A 21,273-nucleotide genomic window follows, 5' to 3' on the forward strand; every position below is an offset into this window, starting at 1 on the left:
TCAGGTCACAGCCCTCTGAGAGCCCGGGGTGTCATGGGGGCTTGGCAAACCCGCACAGGAAGGCAGGCGTGGCCTGGGGCCCGGGGTTCCCCTTCCCCGCCCCAGGGAGCCAGGCCCTCCCTGAGATTGCTTGTTTGCTCAGGCCTGATGCCAAAGGGGGAAGGAAACTGCCCTGGATCGACCCTTGACAGCAGTGAGTTTGGGAAAATAAACCAACGGGTTCTTTCTTTTTCCTCTTTTCCCTCCCCTTAGCACAATAGACTCATTGACTGTGAGAGATGAAAGGGCCTTTCAGAGCTCTTTAGCTTAAGCCCTCGTTTTATAGTGAGGAGACTGCGGTGAGTCAGGACACCTGGCTCCCCCCCCCGTCCCGCTCCTTCCGTGGCTCCCAAGGAAAGCAGGCAGTGAGATGCCCGGCGGAGTGGGCAGCAGTGTCCCACCCGAGTCTTCTGGGGCCGTGGGTCGTGGGTCGTGGGTGGGTGTCCACTAGCAGGTGGCCTCTGACAGCTGCCCTCTGCTCTTTCCGCAGGAGCTCGGCCTGCTGCAGGATTACCTGCTGGCCTTAACCACCGATGACCACCTTCTGCGCTGCGCGGCGCAGGTACGCCCTCCCCGGGCGGCCAAACCTCCCCCGGCACCCGTGCAGGCTCCACCCCGGCTTTACACGGAGCTCTGTTCCGAGTCAGCCACTTCCTGCTGGTGTCACAGAGAGCAGCGGAGCCCCATTTATCAGTGTCGTTTGTATTAAACTGTGGGGTCAGTAGACACTAGCAAGAATTTGTGGCTTTTAGACCAGAACAACCAGTGCCTTAAATTTATAGTTTGGCCGATCCCTGAAGTTTCCATAGAGTTTTAGATTTCAGATATTTTTGGATGTAACTTTCTTCCCTGGTAGGAGAACTCCTCTCTGACAGCTATTGGGTCTCAGGGCCCCTTTACGCTTTTAAATTACTGAGGATCCCCAAAAGCTTTTGTTTATGTGTGTTATATATATTGATATATACCTTTAGGAATTAAATTAGATTTTAAATTTAGAAATTAAGTTAGAAATTAAATGCTGAACACTTACTTCTCAATTTGTTTTTTAAAATAATCTCATTCTGTTTAGTACTACAGTTGTGAAAAACAACGGTATTTTTCAAAACAAAATCATTTTTGAGAAGGGTAGCGTTGTGTTCCATTTTTGCAGATCTCTTTAATGTCTGCCTTAATAGAAGACAGCTGGATTCACAGATCTGTTTCTGCTTTCAGTTGTTCTGTTATCACACAGTAGCCTCCGGAAAACTCCACTGTATACTCGTTAGAGTATGAAAGTGAAAAAAGAGAAATAATGTCTCGGTATTATTATGAAAATTGTTTTCACGATGCGGAGCCCCTGAAAGGGTCTGGGGAGCCCGCAGGCTCCAGACTACATTTTGAGAACCTTAGGCTCACAGACTCCTTGAACATCGTAGAGCGTGTGGGCTGCGTCCACAGTGGACAGATGGGGACACTGAGGCTCAGAGAATGGAAAGATTGGCCCGCGGTCTCACTTGAGGGGGCATCCAGCTGGGACTCCCGGCCAGCGCCCTGCACTCTGTTACTGGCAAGTTTTCTCAGTGAACCTGTGGTCCTCTTACAGGAAAGGGTCAGAGTGCCTGCTTAGAAGCGGGCTTCCCCCATCCACTACAGAGGGGTTTGTGTGAATTGTCCTGAGACCCGAAGGCCGAGTGAAAACTCCCTCGCCTCCCGACAGATGCCTGCCAGCCCTGCCATCACCACCCATGGTGTCCCAAGATTTCACACAGTGAAGTCTTGACATTTGACCATTTTGACACCGGAAGCTTAACGTCACATATCCCTGTTGGCTCCTGCCTCTCGCCAGCCGCTGTGTCCCATCTCCTCATCCTCATTCTGGCCCTCCCTACAGCCTGTCCGCGTCACTGGACCGGCGCTCTGCCTCTTCTCCCTGCTTCCACCTTTTCCTTCCCCAGCCCCCCCCCCTCCCCCGGCTCCTGCTGCCTTGGCTTGGAGACCAGCCTTGGCCTGGCTCCAGGGCTTCTGCCTTCCCAGCACTGCTTCCGGGGGGGGCCCCCCACTGGCTGTTCGTTTCTTCCCTTCTGCACCTTTGTGCTGCTGTCCCCATTCCCTAAACGGCTTTCCCAGACCCCCCGCAGATGTGTCCTCTGAGCCCGCAGAACTGCCCCTGCTCCTCTCTCGGGACAGTGATGATTCTGCCTACATTTGGAGTTTCCATGTGGTCTTTCTTGCTAGCTTTGTCTTTCACTCTAGACTGTGGTCCCCCTGCTGAGGGGAACCACATCTGGCTCGCGTCTGCCTCTCCCCTGCCCCCCTCAGGTGCTCAGCTGAGGGTCTTGTTCTGTCAGCAGTTAGTGACCCAGCAGGTGACCGATTCTTGACATTGGTGATGACTCTTTCTTCCTCCACAGGCTCTGCAGAACATTGCTGCTATCAGCCTGGCCATCAGCTACCCAAACAAGGCCACCCGCCTCTGGAATGTTGAGTGTTAGCCCTTGGTATGGTGTGCATGGAACTAGCTAATCTGTCCACAAGGATCTTAGAGCAGATGCCTAAACTCATTCGGGAAGATTCCTGTGGCGTCGGTGCCTGGCTCTCCTTGAGCTCCCCCTTCCACCCCAACTAGAATGCCAAGCTGCCACGTCTCCGAGAATTTCCCGTGTCACAGGCCCGGCACCCGCACGTACCATAGCATGTGAGAATAAGCAGACCAGTGCAAAATTATTCAGAAAGGGCAGGCAGCAGGCCCTTGAGAAGGTTGTTCAGAGGCCAGCCTCCTCCAGGGTCTGTCCCTGCAGAAACCGCAGCCCCAAGAAGACCTGGCTGCAGCTGCTCCGGCAAGGGCTCTGTCTCCGTTGAGCTGGAACTGCCTGCACTTGACCTTCAGAGGAAGACAGGGTCTGCCCTGGGCCACCTTTCTCAGCAGGACCTCCAGCAGCAGCCTGGGAGCTCCTCTTTTGCTTTTGCTTCTTGAGACTGGGTCATCCAAACCAAAACCAGTGAGAGCCCCTCGGGGCTGCCACCTGGTCCCCACCATTCAGTACGGAACCCACTGCCGCACTGGCCCCCTGCATAGCCTCGGCCGTCCCGGAGAGATCCTTGGTGAGAAAAAGTGCCCTTGGGAACAGCCAGCAGGCCGCCGTGCACATCCGCCTGTGCACTGCTCCCAGCACAGCCGTGTTGTTTTAGTTGTTGTTTTAACGTATTTCGGTTCCCACCTCATGTTCTTAGAAAGAACCACACCAACTCCCTTGAGAGAGGCTCGGGGGCATGACCAGTGGATCGGTCATTCCGGGGGACAAACTGGTTTGTGTGAAAGTAGAAGAACTTGAAGAATACTCTTTAGCTTCTGTACCTAAAGACTTGAAGTGTAATCAGAGGATATCTTACTTTAGAAGTAAAAACAAACAAACAAAACCACATGATTGTATTTCTGCTCCACAGTCGTCGTAATCCATCACGTCCACCTCTGGGACTCTCCGTGGTTATTTGGCTGTCACTTGTCTGGCAATAACTACATTAGTTCTAATGAATGCTGTTTTCCACCTTTTTTTTTTTTTTATGGTTGTAGTCTTGCCCTAAAGTGCTGATTACTATTCTCTTTCCAAAGCCACGCTTTGGAGTGTGAGGCTGGGTTGGCACGTGTGCCGTGGATAAGCCTCAGTGGGACTCGCCACTTGAAGAATGTTTGAGCCAGCTGCCATTTAAGGGCGGGGGTCTGGGCCCGAGCATGTCCCCCCCACACAGGGCCAAACCCAAGGAAGGCTCATCATAGCCAGGGCCAAGTTGAGCAGATCAGCACTGCCATGGCCTCGGAAGCCCCCTCTGCAGGGCCCAAGACTCCTGGTCCCAGGAGCATCTCACCACAAGAGCACTTTTGCCTTCTGGGTCAGGAGGCCAAGGTGCAGTGACCTTCTGCAGCCCTGGAATTGGATTCTCAGCCCAGCCCCAAGCTGCATATGGAGCCATTATGGAGGGAAGAATTCAAAGGAGACAGAAACAAACAGGACAGGTCCTGAAGCTCGGTGACCTGAAGCCCATCACCCTGGCGTCGGAAAGGCCCGGGCCTGGCCCGGTGTCCCACGGTGTTGAGGTGTGAGGCGCCGCTGGCTTGGTAGAAGCCGCTTTCTCATCTTTTGCTCTGCCTGCATCCCCAGAGAAGGGCCTACACTCCGTACCACCCAGACCCGGGTGGGTCTCGCAGTGAGGAGGGAAATCACAGAGAAGCGCTGTGCTTGGGAGGAGAGGTCCCTACTGCGGGCTCGGGCTCACTGAGGGGCTCCACGGAAGGTCAACACGGAGATGGTGCACTCACTGCTTACCCTCGCCATGCCCCACCCCCACCCCGATACCCCTCCGTGCCTCAAACTGACAGCAGCCACCAGCTTTGCTCCCCATCCTCCCGCCTGGAAGATATACTGTAAATAAACGCTGGACTCCTCATAGCTTCTCTCTGTACACCACCCTTGCTATTCTGGTTTCTCTGTGTTCAGTTTGCACAGAATAAGCCTCGGTTTCCCCTTCACACACAACTGCTGCTCTCTCCTGGCAGGGCCCTGCCTGGCCCAGCTCCCCTGCATCCCATCCGCCTCTGCTTCCAGCCACTGGGTGGCGCCGCTGAGCCAGGCCCCGCTCCCCTGGTCCCCAGCTGGGCCAGCAGCATCCGAACGCGCGATTTCCATCAAGACCAACATCCCTCTGATCCTTCTTAGGCGGGACTGCCTGGAATGAGATAAAACTGGCAAGAATGAAGGTGTTGTGGAAACATGTGCCTAATCTATAAAGAAATCTGTTCCAAACCATGTATATTGTACAGACAGACGCTGTTCCTAACGAGGAGTGACTTATTTTCATCATCGTTTTTAATTTGTTTTCTTACAGGTTTACGATTTTGAATTTTTCTTATTTGGTTGAAGGAAAGAATTTTGATTATATCAGCTGAGTAAGTTCAGCCTGTATAAAGGATGTTAAGTTGTGGGTAAAATATGCAAATGAAGAGAAATATATTGTACAAATTCTATATAAAAAGGTACACTTGTGTGTGGGCTTTTCTTTTTTTCCTCTCCTTCCCCTCCTTCTGCCTCTCTTATGAAGATGATACCTGAAGTTTCTACCAAGTCCATCCTGATGAATTTCTAGAATCCCACGGCCTCAGGGTAGAAAGGAATCAGAACGGTTCTTAGCTCCGATACCCCTCCCAGTTGCACCTCCTGCCTTGACTATAGCCGTGCAGGAGATGCCCCTCCCCTCGGGCTTATGGTCTGGGGGCTTATGCTTAGCCCCTGCTCCCTGGGCCTGTCCCTCTGCACAGCTACTCAGAGGTTTGTGCACACACACGCTCTCTCCCCGGTCAGCTCCTTTCCAGCCACACACCCCAACTGCATCCCAGGCACCCCTCACCTCTTGTAGCTCACAGAACCTGTGTGCAGCCAGCCGAGAGGAGGAAGGCAGGGGTCCGGTCATGAGGCTGCTGCCCTTCCAGGACCCGGTTTCCTCCTTGCCTGCCTCTGGACCTGCTTCTGACTAAACACGAGGCCAACGTCTACCCATCCTGGGGTCTTGTGCTTCCTCCCTCACATCGCTGGTTTGCCACTTACTGTTCTGCCCCCTTCTCAGCCACTTTCCTGGTGCTGAGGGCTGTCTCATGAATTAGAGAAGAGAGACTTTGGTGGGAGCTGGACATAACTAACCTTCGAGGCCCATCTGTTCCGGCCTGAAAGCATCTTGACACATCCCCCCTAAAGCCCCCAGACGGCCTTCTGAGGAATCCGGGGCCAGGACCCAGGACACAGACTCAGCCCTCATCATCTCTGAGGCTGGAGAGAAAGCTGGATCAGCGTGAGGCTCAGCAGAACTGGGTGCTCCCAAGGCCTGTGCAGCCACTGAGTCTCCCTCTAGACCCTGTTGGTGACGCTTTCGCCCTCTCCTGTCTCACAGTGTTACCTAAGCAACATTGATTTCTTGGGCCTTTACTCCAGAAAGTCGGCCTGGAGAGGCTGGCTGTGTTGTGCTCTGTCCGTCTGAGCCCGGTGCTGCTGCTTTGACACTGCTTTTGCTTGGCTGGAAAGGCTGCCTGCTGAGATTAACCCACGAGTAAACAATAGAAGGTCACAGAGGTCAAAAGCAATCTGAACTCAAGCCTTTAAGAACAGAAGGGAAACACAGTTCAACCAGCCAAGCCTCCTCATTTGAGAAAGAACTAGAAGCTGTGAGAGGTCAGCTTGAAATCGCACAGGAAGTGGTGGCAGAGCCAGACCAGCTCAGTTCTCCTGACACACCAGCCCCAAAGCTATCACCGTGGTAGGCACGCGCTCCTTCATTCAACAAACAAATTTCCTCAACCAATCAGCATTATGCTAGGTGTCGGAGCTTCATGTAAACCACCCGGTTAAAAACCCAGGCTCTGGCTTTAAATTCTGATGTTTTCAAGGATTTTAAGCCCCCAGTGTTTCCTCTTCATATACTAAGTTCTCCAGTCTGCATTTTAATTAAAATGGTAATTTCTATTAAAAACAAAAACAAACAAAACCAGCCTCCGGGTTGAGGCCAAATGTAAACATGGCCCTGTGTGCCCTATATGGTGGACCCTGTCACTCACTGCCCTTTCCCACCCACTCCCCTTCCCTGCTAACAGAATCCAATTTTTTTGCAGGTGGCAACTGGAGATACTTTAATCTCAAGAAAGATAGGACCTTCCACTAGCTCCTGAGGAAAGTCGCGATTGGTTTAAATCCGTCTCGGTAATCTCATTTCTATTTGCTGAATGTTCACTTTTCCAGCCCCTCCCACAGTCAGGGTACCTGTGTGACCCAGTTCTGGCTAAAGAGAATTCAGCTTAAGCCTGTTGGGAGGCCTTGGAGAAGGGATTTTGCCCCGGCCCCCACTTGTTCCTCTTGACTGTGGTGAGAGAGCACCATGCTTGGCACTCCCACAGCAGTCTTGCTGCCACGGGGCAAAAGCGGGGAGCAGACGGAAGAGCCTGACCCCTTAATTACACTGAGCGCTGAATGAGCCCTAGAACCACCAACCTCCAGAAGTGCGCGCGTGTGTGTGTGTGTGTGTGTGTGTGTGTGTGAGAGAGAGGGAGAGGATGAGAGAGAATATGTTGTGCGGTCTCTTACAGCTGAAAGCAATTCTGACCCAAATTTATGCAACAATTTGGCTCCAATAGTTCGAAAAAATGTCGTAGTTCTGTCTCATCACGTCAATATGAAAGGTATATGGAAAGCAAATATGTAAAAATTCCTGAAATAAAATCAAAGAGACTTCTGACAGTGTCCAGTCAAGCCACAGATGACATTAAGCTGCAGCCATTGCCAAGTTATTCTTCTCCTTTCTAGGGATTCTTGGTACGGAGCTTTGCCAATGCTCAGTGAAGTTCCAGACTAACTTTGGAGGCGCTGCCCTGCATTTACTGGGATTTCTTCAGCTGCAAGTTAAACCCACTCTAAACTAACTTAATTTAAAAGAGAATTTATTGACTTACAAAACTGAAAAAGCCCAAGTTGCATCTGGCTCCAGGCAAAGCTAGATTCCAGGTCAGTCTGTCTGTCTCTCCCCACACCTCCCCCTCCCTCCCCTGCTGTGCTTCCCTCCTGGGTTTTCACAAAGGTGAAGGTGAAGAACCAGGTGATGGTTCTCCTGTCCTTTCCAACCTGACCGCTGCCCACCACTGACTCCCCGGTGGCGACAGCCTCTCACTGTCTCTTCATGTGATGCTTCCCTAAGTTGTTAACTGATGTTTTCTAGCCATGATTTAACTTCATGTTTACAAAGCTACTTGGGAGACCCATGAGTTTTCAGGTTGTCAGCCCAGAACTGCTGAGCAGCACAGCATCCATGACAACTGGGCAGGAGATGTGCCGGGAGAGCCCCACAGAGGTGTGCTGTGGGTCACACCAGCACACCTGCTCGACCACTCAGCTACCATGCCGGGCAAGATGCCCCTCATCCATTAGTGGTATAGATGTTTCCCATACAGAAGTGGAGAAAAACATCCAAAAACAACTGATCTAAAAACAAAAAGGTTACATGGAAAAGAATGAGCACAGGTATATCAAGCAGATGAGACCAGAAAATCAGGGTCATTTAGTATTAGGCAATGCAATTCAAGACAAAAAAAATTAAACTGGACCAAATGTCATTTTATGGATCAATATTTTCTGTGGATAAAGAGTGTAATTTGTGGGACTTCCCTGGTAGTCCAGTGGTTAAGACTCTACACTCCTGATGCAGGGGGCCCAGGTTCGATCCCTGGTCAGGGAACTAGATCCCGCATGCCACAGCTAAGAGCCTGCATGCTGCAACTAAGACCTGGCGCAGCCAAATATATATATATATTTTTTTTTTTTTTTTAAAGAGTGTAATTTGCAATTAAAACAGTTTTATGTACCAAATCCCACCAGAAATTACATAAGGCAAACACTGCTAGAAACGTGTGGAGAATTGAGCAATTGTAATGGAAGGTAGGTGACATCCTTCTCATTTACCAGCAGGTTATTTGAAAAAAAAAGAACAGCAGAGTTGTAAGGAAGCTTTCATGACAAAGCTCCCCTTCGCTGAGACTGCCCATGGAGAGAGAACCTCCTGAGAAGGAGGGCAGTTGACCCTCCCAGGCCTTGACTCTCCTAGGCCTGCCTCCCGTCCCTGAGGGTCCCCTTCCGGGTGGACCATGTCATGCTACCCTGGGGGCCTTCCTCCTTTGCCCTGCAGGCTGGGTATGGACATAGGCCTTCCTCTTACTCCCCATGACACAACCAGGGCTGGGCTGGGCAGCTCATCAAGGCTTGTCAGTTGGTCAAGGCAGAGCAGGCAGGAGCCACAGCACAGCCAAATCTACCACAGGTGACTGGCTAGCTCTGGTCATCAGTCAAAGGATGGGAGGAAGTACCCTTCAGGATTCAGAAAGGACAGGAGCTACCTTTTCCTCTCTTTAAAGCACCTTATACTGGGATGGATTGGGAGTTTAGGGTTAGCAGATGCAAACTATTATATGTAGAATGGATAAACAAGGTCCTGCTATATAGCACAGGGAACTATATTCAGTACCCTGTGATAAGCCATAATGGAAAAAAATATGAAAAAAAATGTGTGTGTGTGTGTGTATATATATATATATACACACACACACACATATATGTGTATATATATATATATATATACACGTATATATGTATAAATAACAGAATCACTTTGCTGTACAGTAGAAATTAACACAACATTGTAAATCAGCTATACTTCAATGAAATAAATTTTAAAATAAATAAAACACCTTACACCAGCCCCTGCTCCAAGTCCTCACTTTCTCTCCCTGGTCCAATTCTTCCCAGGCTGATGGGCAGTGGGAATGTCTAGTTCCTACAGGAACACCTCCACTCAACTTCCTATCATGGTACTAACAGGCTGGCTAGACCACAACACAATCACCCACCGTCTCTCTGTTCAAGAGTCTTACAGCAGTTACTAGCACTGCTCTATTCTTAAGTAAGTGTGGGTGCGTACCTGTGCTTGTGTGGGTACATGCAGATCGTGCCCATAGAGAAGGCCTTCTTTTCCAGTGCTCATGGATAATTCCTAAAAATGGATCCTATTTCAGGCCATTGTATTAGATATGCTGGACATCACATCTCTTCCCATATAATCTTTCTAAGGGAACCTGACCCCATTCCTAGCCCAGCTAGGGGGGTGGTGAGCAAGTAACCATCCATTATGGCCACAGGTGATTGGATCAGTAGTGAACACCTGACCCAACTTATGGCAATCAGACCCTTTAGGAAATAAGGATTTTAGGACACAAAAACTGTGGCAAACCGTGGATCTAAAGAATTACATAAAATTGGGGCTGGTGGTCATGTTGAGCCATGTTCAAGTGAATGAAACTAATCTACAGAGTAGATATTGGAGTAGATGAAAAGAAAGAGGTTCAATAAGAGATTCCCAGCCCTAGAGTAGCTTCCTGGTACTTTCTTTTTCCTCTGAAGTCTAGCTATTGTTCCTCCACTTCATTTCTGTGAGAGTGTTCCCCTTTTTACTTGACTTAATGTGAGTGGGTTTCTCAATAAATATTTTAAAAACAGATATTGGGTGATGGAAATACTCTGAAATTAGATCATGGAGATGGTTGCACAACATGGTAAATACACTAAAACTACTAAATTGTGTTTGACTTTTAAATGGTAAATTTTATGTTCTATGAATTATATCTCGATGAAAAACTTAAAGCAGAAATTATATGCCATAAGACCAGATGTTATTAACAAAAGGTTTAGAAATCTAGCCACCAGAACAAGGAAACGGAAGGGAAGGGAACTATCCTAGGTCATTCTTTGGTGAAAAAGAGAATCCACACTGCAATTACTCTTTTGAAGTTAATGACAGTGAAAAAATATAAAAATTGTGCATGTGGAGGGTGGTCAAAGCTTTATTCAAGGAAAATCATAACCATAAATGAATTTTTACTAACATAAAGAAAGCAAAATTAAATGAACTAAGTGTTCATGTCAAGAAGTTAGAAATCAAAAAGCAAAATAAATGTAGGCAAGATAACAGAAAGGAATGAATGAAGATTAAAAATAAAATAATAAGATTTTATTTATTTATTTATTTTGGCCATGCTGCGTGGCATGTGAGATCTTGGTTCCCTGACCAGGGATCGAACCCGCGCCCCCTACAGTGGAAGCAGAGAGTCTTAACCACTCGACTGCCACGGGAGTCCCAAAATAATAAAATTTTAAAAAGAAAAAGCAAAGAGGATAAACGTGGGTCCTAGACATGTCAGTCACAAAGCTTACAGGTCCACCATCCTTCTTAGAAACAGCCGTCCCATTCCTGCCTCTCTGCTAAGGGAGGGGGCCCTGGGCTGCTCCTTAAGAGAAGCTTCTGACAAGAACTTCAGTGAGGCCCTGAGCAACGGAGGCCCAGGATAGCCAGGCATAAAGAGCTCTGTCCAACAGAGGCAGTGTCAAACAGCATGACATCAAAGATGGGAGCCATAAAGGAGAGATGGACAACTTTGACTATACAAAAGTTAGAACTATTGCAAAGGAGAGGAAAGCTTGAAAGCATGTTGGATCAGATGTGGAAAACAAAATAAAGTTTGATTCCTACCTCACACCTTACATCAATATAAATTCCAGAGAAAGAAATACAACTGGCCAAAGAACATATGAAAAAGAATGTGCAATCTCATTTATAATTGAAATGTAATTCAAACAATTGTTTTATCCATGAGGTTCACAAAAACTGGAAAATTCTACCTTACCCAGATCTCTCACACATTGCTGGTGGGTGTGCAAACTGATGCAACCTTTCTGCAAGATCTAAGTAAATGCTGAATATATTTACCCTTAACCCAGCAATTTCACACCCAGGAACGTATCCCCCAGAAACCTTAGAATATGTGCACAAGTGTGTGTGTGTCTCTCTCTCTCTTTGTTTTTTTTTGTGCCGCACCATGCTGCATGCAGGATCTTAGTTCCCCGACCAGGGATTGAACCTGTGCCCCCTGCAGTGGAAGCGCAGAGTCATAACCGCTGGACCGCCAGGGAAGTCCCACAAATGTGTCTCTTTGTTATTCTGTTGAAAGAAATTTGGGAAGCTCACAAATATATGAAAATTAAATAACATACTCCTAAATAACCAATGAGTCAAAGAAGAAACCAAAAGGAAAATTAGAAAATGAAGTGAATAAAAATGAAGATACAAAACACCAAAGAGCAGCTAAAGCCATGCTTAGAGGAAATTTTAAGCCGTAACTACCTACATTAAAAAAAGAATGATTTTAAATCTGTAACCTAACTTCTACCTTAAGACAATGGTAAAATAAGAGCAAACTAAGCCTAAAGAAAGCAGAATGAAGACTGGAGTGGAAATAAATGAAATAGAGTTAGAAAAACATAGAGAAAAATCAATGAAATCAAATCCTGGGTCTTTGAAAAGATCAACCATATTGACAAACTTTAGCTGAATTGACCAAGAAAATAAAAAAGAATACTCAAATTACTAGAATCAGAAATGAAAGAAGGAATATTACTACCAACCTTACAGAAATAAAATGGATTATAAAGGAAGGCTATGAACAATTGTATGCCAATAAATTAGATAACTTGGATGAAATGAATAAATTCCTGTAAAGATACAAACTACCTTCAGGAACCCGGGCCCCTGGCAGTGAGAGCACCAAGTCCTAACCACTGGACCACCAGGGAGCTCCCAGAAATAGAAAATCTTCAACAAAATATTGAATTAGTAATCAAAACACTACTTACAAAGAAAAGCCCAGGACCAGATGGCTTCACTGCAGAATTCTACCAAAATTTAAAGAAGAATTCATACCAAAGAAGTCTTCACAAACTATTCCAAAAGTGGAAGAGGAAGGAATACTTCCCAACTCATTCTATGAGGCCAGTATTACCCTGACACCAAAATAGTGAAGATAGCACCAGAAAAGAAAGCTATAGGCCATTATCTCTTATGAAATTGGATTCAGAAATCCTAAACAAAATACTCGCACAAATCCACATCACAGAAAAAAATTATACACCATGAGCAAATGGAATCTATCACAGAAACGCAAGGTTGGTTTAACATCTGAAAATCAATTAATGCTCTACACCATATCAATGGAATAAAAACAAAAACCACAGGATCATCAAAATACACAGAAAAAGCATTTGACAAAATCCAACACCCTTTCATTAAAACAACAAACTAGGAGTAAAAGAGATCTTCTTCTATAAAGGGCATCTATGAAAAACCCACTAACATCATAGTTACTGGTGAAAGACTGGATGCTTTCCTCTTGATATCAGGAGCAACACAAGGATGTCCACTCTCACCACTTCTACTCAGCATTGTACTGGAGGTTCTAGCCAGGGCAATTAGGCAAGAAAAAGAAATAAAATGATTCTGTATTGGACAGGAAGAAGTAAAATTATCTGTATTTGCAGATGACATGATCTTGTATATGGAAAATCCTAAACAATTCACTAAAAAACTACTAGAACTAACAAATGAATTCAAGAAGGTTGCAGAATACAAAATCAATATATATAAAAAATCAATTATATTTCTACATATTTGCAATGAAAAATCCAAAAATGAAATTAAGAAAACAATTCCAAAAAAAACAAACAAATAACAGCATCAAGAATAATAAAATACTTAGGAGTAAATTTAACAAAAGGAGTGCAAAATTTATCGGTGGAAACCATGAAACATTGAAAGCAATTAAAGATCTAAATAGATTTTAAAACATTCCATATACATAGATCAGAAGACTTATTGCTATTAAGATGGCAATAGTCCCCAAACTTATCTATAGATTCGGTGCCATCCCTTGTCAGATTCCCAACTCACTTCTTTGAAGAACTGACAAACTGATTCTAAAATTCACATGGAATGACAAGGGACCCTGCATAGCCAAAACAATCCTGAAAAAAGAAAAATGGGGAACTCACACTCTCAAAATTTACTGCTAAGCAACAGAATTTCAAGATAGTGTGATGCTGGCATAAAGATAGACATATTACTAAATGAAAAAAACAAGATATAAATAATGTCAACAATCCCATTTATATAAGAAAAAATATGTTTTTCCTATAAGGAAAAGTCTCACAACATTAACATTGCGTGAGTAACAGTGCTCATGCAAATAAGGGTAAAATTAAATACGCAGGCTTGAGGCCTGGCATGTGGGGCTCAGCGTTAAGGGTGGTGTGGTGACCCAGGTCCAGGGGCTGCCCCAGGGTCAGGGCTTCATGAGAAACGGGCAGCTCCTGTTTGTTCCAAACTCCCAGTGCCTCTCAGGCAACCTGGAAAAACACAATTCCCCAAGCAGGAAACCCGCCACATATTCCAGCCTGGAGCTCAGAAAGCCAAACCCTGTGACAAATTTAAAAACAAAACTTGAAAAAGCAAACTCTCACAATAGAATGTTAAAAAAAACAAAAAACAAAAAACCAACTTTTATTTTCCTTTCTTATTAACAAGTACCACACGTTTATTGCAAAATTTTTTTTTCAAAATACAGATAAGCAAAAAGAATATTTCCCATAATCTCACTGCCAATGATGACCAATGTTAATATTTTACTGCAGATGTTGTGAGATTTTCACTATAGGTCAAAAAATTGTAGACACTATAACTTATTTTTTCATTTAGTAATACGCTGTGAACGTTTTTACATGTCAGTAAATATACACGTATAGTATTACATAAAGCACCTGTTCTTGCCATTTTCCCTTCTCTCACAGAAGTTTTCCTCTCTGGGGCTCACCCAGCAGGATGCCCGCTCCTGGCCTGGACTCAGGCCTGGCCAATCAGAGCCTTCTGTTCCCCTGCTACAGTGATTCATCCAGGGGTGGGCACATGACCCAAGTCATTCCAATGAAACTCTGTCCCAGGACCTTTGCCGCAACTGTGGAGAAAGAGAAGTTCTCTCTCTACAGGGGTTGCTGGGACACAGGAACATCAGCATGGCCCTTCTGCGCTCCTGTCAGGAGCCTAAGAATGAGGATGCTTCATCCCTTGATACAGCCATCCTGACACCAACTACCTTGAACTTGTCAGTCACAGGAGCTGAGAGTTTCCCATTTTTGCACACCTACTCTGAGATCAGCTTCTGTTACCTGCAACCAAAAGAGGCCTAATTCAGTGAGCTAGGAGCCAGGTGCTGTGCCAGGCTCAGGGACGTGGCGGTGACAGACCCAGTAAGGTCCAGGCTTCCTCCTGGTGGCTGACCTTGTCTGAGGTCTCCCCACCAGCCTGCCCAGCAAGGCAGCCCTCTGGGTCCTTCCATCCACAGAACCCTGCAGATTTTGTAAACTCTCCTGTACAACTCCCTTGTTGGCAGGAGAGCAAGAATTTGAACTCACATTCTCCCCACATGCTTGACTTCATGTTCCACATTTCTTAAAGTCTCCCACGGTAGCTAGAATTTTGTGTAAATTCTGCATTCTCTACTATTATGTCTTAACATTTAAAGAATGTGTTCTCCAAAAATCTTGGAGTAAAAGTAAGATACACCCTGCTTATCCTGTGTCTTTTAGAAACTAGACTTTTATCTAGATAAAAGTAAAGATAAAGATATATGACTTGTAAATATTTTCTCCCATTCTATGGGTTGTCCTTTTACTCTCTTAATAGTTCCTTTGATGCATTAAAGTTTTAAATTTTTTTAATTGACATATAGTTAGTTTACAATGTGTTAGTTTCAGGTGCATAGCGAAGTGATTCATATATATATTCATATATATATATACACACACATATATACATATATATATACACATATATACATATATATTCTTTTTCAGATTCTTTTCCATTATAGGTTATTACAAGGTATTGAATATAATTCCCTGTGCTATGCAGTAGGTCCTTGTTGTTTATCTGTTTTATATATAGTAACGTGTACCTGTTAATCCCAAACTCCTAATTTATCCGTCCCTTCCCCTTTCCCCTTTGGTAACCATAAGTTTGTTTTCTATGTCTGTGAGTCTGTTTCTGTTTTGTAAATAAGTTCATTTGTAACTTTTTTTAGATTTCACATATAAGTGATATCATATGATATTTGTCTTTCTCTGTCTGACTGACTTCACTTAGTATGATAATCTCTAGGTCTATCCATGTTACTGCAAATGGCATTATTTCATTCCTTTTTATGGCTGAGTAATATTCCATTCCTTTTTTTTTGAATTTTATTTTATTTTTTTATACAGCAGGTTCTTATTAGTCATCCATTTTATGCACATCCGTGTGTACATGTCAATCCCAATCTCCCAATTCATCACACCACCACCCCACCCCCTGCCGCTTTCCCCCCTTGGTGTCCATACATTTGTTCTCTACATCTGTGTCTCAATTTCTGCCCTGCAAACCAGTTCATCTGTACCATTTTTCTAGGTTCCACGCACATGCGTTAATATACGATATTGGTTTTTCTCTTTCTGACTTACTTCACTCTGTATGACAGTCTCTATATCCATCCACGTCTCTACAAATGACCCAGTTTCGTTCCTTTTTATGGCTGAGTAATATTCCATTGTATATATGTACCACATCTTCTTTATCCATTTGTCTGTCGATGGGCATTTAGGTTGCTTCCATGACCTGGCTATTGTAAATAGTGCTGCAATGAACATTGGGGTGCATGTGTCTTTTTGAATTATGATTTTCTCTGGGTATATGCCCAGTAGTGGGATTGCTGGGTCATATGGTAATTCTATATTTCGTTTTTTAGGGAACCTCCATACTGTTCTCCATATTGGCTGTATCAATTTACATTCCCACCAACAGTGCAAGAGGGTTCCCTTTTCTCTACACCCTCTCCAGCATTTGTTGTTTGTAGATTTTCTGATGATGCCCATTCTAACTGGTGTGAGGTGATACCTCATTGTAGTTTTGATTTGCATTTCTCTAATAATTAGTGATGTTGAGCAGCTTTTCATGTGCTTCTTGGCCATCTGTATGTCTTCTTCGGAGAAATGTCTGTTTAGGTCTTCTGCCCATTTTTGGATTGGGTTGTTTGTTTCTTTAATATTGAGCTGCATGAGCTGTTTATATATTTTGGAGATTAATCCTTTGTCCGTTGATTCGTTTGCAGATATTTTCTCCCATTCTGAGGGATGTCTTTTCGTCTTGTTTGTAGTTTCCTTTGCTCTGCAAAAGCTTTGAACTTTCATTAGGTCCCATTTGTTTATTTTTGTTTTTATTTCCATTACTCTAGGAGGTGGGTCAAAAAAGATCTTGCTGTGATTTATGTCAAAGAGTGTTCTTCCTATGTTTTCCTCTAAGAGTTTTATAGTGTCCAGTCTTACATTTAGATCTCTAATCCATTTTGAGTTTATTTTTGTGTATGGTGTTAGAGAGTGTTCTAGTTTCATTCTTTTACATGTAGCTGTCCAGTTTTCCCAGCACCACTTATTGAAGAGACTGTCTTTTCTCCATTGTATATCCTTGCCTCCTTTGTCGTAGATTAGTTGACTATAGGTGTGTGGGTTTATCTCTGAGCTTTCTATCTTGTTCCGTTGATCTATGTTTCTGTTTTTGTGCCAGTACCATATCGTCTTGATTACTGTAGCTTTGTAGTATAGTCTGAAGTCAGGGAGTCTGATTCCTCCAGCTCCGTTTTTTTCCCTCAAGACTGCTTTGGCTATTCGGGGTCTTTTGTGTCTCCATACAAATTTTAAGATTTTTTGTTCTAGTTCTGTAAAAAATGCCATTGGTAATTTGATAGTGATTGCTTTGAATCTGTAGATTGCTTTGGGTAGTATAGTCATTTTCGCAATATTGATTCTTCCAATCCAAGAACATGGTATGTCTCTCCATCTGTTGGTATCATCTTTAATTTCTTTCCTCAGTGTCTTATAGTTTTCTTCATACAGGTCTTTTGTCTCCCTAGGTAGGTTTATTCCCAGGTTTTTTATTCTTTTTGTTGCAGTGGTAAATGGGAGTGTTTCCTTAATTTCTCTTTCAGATTTTTCATCATTAGTGTATAGGAATGTAAGAGATTTCTGTGCATTAATTTTGTATCCTGCAACTTTACCAAATTTATTGATTAGCTCTAGTAGTTTTCTGGTGGCATCTTTAGGATTCTCTATGTATAGTACCATGTCATCTGCAAACAGTGACAGTTTTACTTCTTCTTTTCCAATTTGTATTACTTTTATTTATTTTTCTTCTCTGATTGCCGTGGCTAGGACTTCCAAAACTATGTTGAATAGTAGTGGTGAGAGTGGACATCCTTGTCTTGTTCCTGATCTTAGAGGAAATGCTTTCAGTTTTTCACCATTGAGAATGATGTTTGCTGTGGGTTTGTCATATATGGCCTTTATTATGTTGAGGTAGGTTCCCTCTATGCCCACTTTCTGGAGAGTTTTTATCATAAATGGGTGTTGAATTTTGTCAAAAGCTTTTTCTGCATCTGTTGAGATGATCATATGGTTTTTATTCTTCAGTTTGTTAATATGGTGTATCATATTGATTGATTTGCGTATATTGAAGAATCCTTGCATCCCTGGGATAAATCCCACTTGATCATGTGTATGATCCTTTTAATGTGTTGTTGGATTCTGTTTGCTAGTATTTTGTTGAGGATTTTTGCATCTATATTCATCAGTGATATTGGTCTGTAATTTTCTTTTTTTGTAGTATCTTTGTCTGGTTTTGGTATCAGGGTGATGGTGGCCTCATAGAATGAGTTTGGGAGTGTTCCTTCCTCTGCAATTTTTTGGAAGAGTTTGAGAAGAATGGGTGTTAACTCTTCTCTAAATGTTTGATAGAATATCACCTGTGAAGCCATCTGGTCCTGGACTTTTTTTTGTTGGAAGATTTTTAATCACAGTTTCAATTTCATTACTTGTGATTGGTCTGTTCATATTTTCTATTTCTTCCTGGTTCAGTCTTGGGAGGTTATACCTTTCTAAGAATTTGTCCATTTCTTCCAGGTTGTCCATTTTATTGGCATAGAGTTGCTTGTAGTAGTCTCTTAGGATGCTTTGTATCTCTGTGGTGTCTGTTGTAACTTCTCCTTTTTCATTTCTAATTTTATTGATTTGAGTCCTCTCCCTCTTTTTCTTGATGAGTCTGGCTAATGGTTTATCAATTTTGTTTATCTTCTCAAAGAACCAGCTTTTAGTTTTATTGATCTTTGTTTTTGCTATTGTTTTTTTTGTTTCTGTTTCATTTATTTCTGCTCTGATCTTTATGATTTCTTTCCTTCTGCTAACTTTGGGTTTCGTTTGTTCTTCTTTTTCTAGTTCCTTTAGGTGTAAGGTTAGATTGTTTATTTGAGACTTTTCTTGTTTCTTGAGGTAGGCTTGTATAGCTATAAACTTCCCTCTTAGAACTGCTTTTGCCACATCCCGTAGGTTTTGGATCATCGTGTTTTCATTGTCATTTGTCTCTAGGTATTTTTTGATTTCCTCTTTGATTTCTTCAGTGATCTCTTGGTTATTTAGTAACGTATTGTTTAGCCTCCATGTGTTTGTGTTTTTTACATTTTTTTCCCTGTAATTTCTAATTTCATAGCGTTGTGGTCGGAAAAGATGCTTGATATGATTTCAGTTTTCTTAAATTTACTGAGGCTTGATTTGTGACCGAAGATGTGATCTATCCTGGAGAATGTTTCATGCGCACTTGAGAAGAAAGTGTAATCTGCTGTTTTTGGATGGAATGTCCTATAAATATCAATTAAATCTGTCTGGTCTATTGTGTCATTTAAAGCTTGTGTTTCCTTATTAATTTTCTGTTTGGATGATCTGTCCATTGGTGTAAGTGAGGTGTTAAAGTCCCCCACTATTATCGTGTTACTGTCGATTTCCTCTTTTATAGCTGTTAGCAGCTGCCTTATGTATTGAGGTGCTCCTATGTTGGGTGCATGTATATTTGTAATTGTTATATCTTCTTCTTGGATTGATCCCTTGATCATTATGTAGTGACCTTCCTTGTCTCTTGTAACATTCTTTATTTTAAAGTCTATTTTATCTGATATGAGTATTGCTACTCCAGCTTTCTTTTGATTTCCATTTGCATGGAATATCTTTTTCCATCCCCTCACTTTCAGTCTGTATGTGTCCCTAGGTCTGAAGTGGGTCTCTTGTAGACAGCATATATATGGGTCTTGTTTTTGTATCCATTCAGCAAGCCTGTGTCTTTTGGTTGGAGCATTTAATCCATTCACATTTAAGGTAATTATCAATATGTATGTTCCTATTACCATTTTCTTAATTGTTTTGGGTTTGTTTTTGTAGGTCCTTTTCTTCTCTTGTGTTTCCCACTTAGAGAAGTTCCTTTAGCATTTGTTGTAGAGCTGGTTTGGTGGTGCTGAATTCTCTTAGCTTTTGCTTGTCTGGAAAGCTTTTGATTTCTCCATCGAATCTGAATGAGATCCTTGCTAGGTAGAGTAGTCTTAATTGTAGGTTCTTCCCTTTCATCGCTTTAAGTATATCATGCCACTCCCTTCTGGCTTGTAGAGTTTCTGCTGAGAAATCAGCTGTTAACCTTATGGGAGTTCCCTTGTATGTTATTTGTCGTTTTTCCCTTGCTGGTTTCAATAATTTTTCTTTGTCTTTAATTTTTGCCAGTTTGATTACTATGTGTCTCGACATATTTCCCCTTGGGTTTATCCTGTATGGGACTCTCTGTGCTTCCTGGACTTGGGTGGCTATTTCCTTTCCCATGTTAGGGAAGTTTTTGACTATAATCTCTTCAAGTATTTTCTCGGGTCCTTTCTCTCTCTCTTCTCCTTCTGGGACCCCTATAATGCGAATGTTGTTGCATTTAATGTTGTCCCAGAGGTCACTTAGGCTGTCTTCATTTCTTTTCATTCTTTTTTCTTTATTCTGTTCCGCAGCAGTGAATTCCACCATTCTGTCTTCCAGGTCACTTATCCGTTCTTCTGCCTCAGTTATTCTGCTATTGATTCCTTCTAGTGTATTTTTCATTTCAATTATTGTATTGTTCATCTCTGTTTGTTTGTTCTTTAATTCTTCTAGGTCTTTGTTAAACATTTCTTGCATCTTCTCGATCTTTGCCTCCATTCTTTTTCTGAAGTCCTGGATCATCTTCACTATCATTTTTCTGGTTTCTTTTTCTGGAAGGTTGCCTATCTCCACTTCATTTAGTTGTTTTTCTGGGGTTTTATCTTGTTCCTTCATCTGGTACATAGCCCTTTGCCTTTTCATCTTGTCTATCTTTCTGTGAATGTGGTTTTTGTTCCACAGGCTGCAGGATTGTAGTTCTTCTTGCTTCTGCTTTCTGCCCTCTGGTGGATGAGGCTATCTAAGAGGCTTGTGCAAGTTTCCTGATGGGAGGGACTGTCCATTCTTCTTTATACCTTCATAAATGTATACCACACTTTCTTTATACATTCATCTGTTGTTGATAGATACTTAGATTGCTTCCATGTCTTGGCTATTGTAAATAGTGCTGCTGTGAACATTGCGGTGCATCTGTCTTTTCGAATAGAGTTTTCTTCTTTTCTGGATATATGCCCAGCAGTGGGATTGCTGGATCATATGGTAACTCTATTTTTAATTTTTTTAAGGAACGCCATACTGTTTTCCATAGTGGTTGCACCAATTTACATTCCCACCAACAGTGTAGGAGGGTTCCCTTTCTCCACACCCTCTCCAGCATTTGTTATTTGTAGGCTTTTCTTGTTTGTTTGGCCTCACTACGCGGCTTGTGGGATCTTAGTTCCCCAACCAGGGATTGAACCTGGGCCCTCGGTAGTGAAAGCACCAAGTGCTAACC

The 21,273-nt window shown here is 43.4% G+C and overlaps 1 protein-coding gene and 1 non-coding gene across 8 annotated transcripts in view; both read left to right on the forward strand.

Annotated features, from left to right (window-relative positions):
* Nucleotides 1-7,455, forward strand: part of ZZEF1 (zinc finger ZZ-type and EF-hand domain containing 1) — a 117,212-nt gene extending 109,757 nt beyond the window's left edge. For 4 of the 7 annotated variants that reach the window (XM_061176814.1, XM_061176818.1, XM_061176815.1 and 1 more), the window contains one exon: nt 530-973. In XM_061176814.1, the coding sequence (XP_061032797.1) occupies nt 530-748 (219 nt within the window). In that variant the 3' untranslated portion in view covers nt 749-973. Of the gene's footprint in view, nt 1-529; nt 974-2,429; nt 4,991-6,670; nt 6,759-7,358 lie in introns of those variants that run through there. The other 3 variants (XM_061176816.1, XM_061176820.1, XM_061176817.1) reach the window with 2 other exon arrangements.
* Nucleotides 7,456-8,210: 755 nt separating this feature from the next.
* Nucleotides 8,211-8,283, forward strand: TRNAR-CCU (transfer RNA arginine (anticodon CCU)). Its single transcript has one exon. It is a non-coding gene; the product is annotated as a tRNA-Arg (tRNA).
* The last annotated feature ends 12,990 nt before the right edge of the window (nt 8,284-21,273 follow it).

The sequence above is a fragment of the Eubalaena glacialis genome, chromosome 19, assembly GCF_028564815.1.
Source record: "Eubalaena glacialis isolate mEubGla1 chromosome 19, mEubGla1.1.hap2.+ XY, whole genome shotgun sequence".
Taxonomy (NCBI): Eukaryota; Metazoa; Chordata; class Mammalia; order Artiodactyla; family Balaenidae; genus Eubalaena; species Eubalaena glacialis.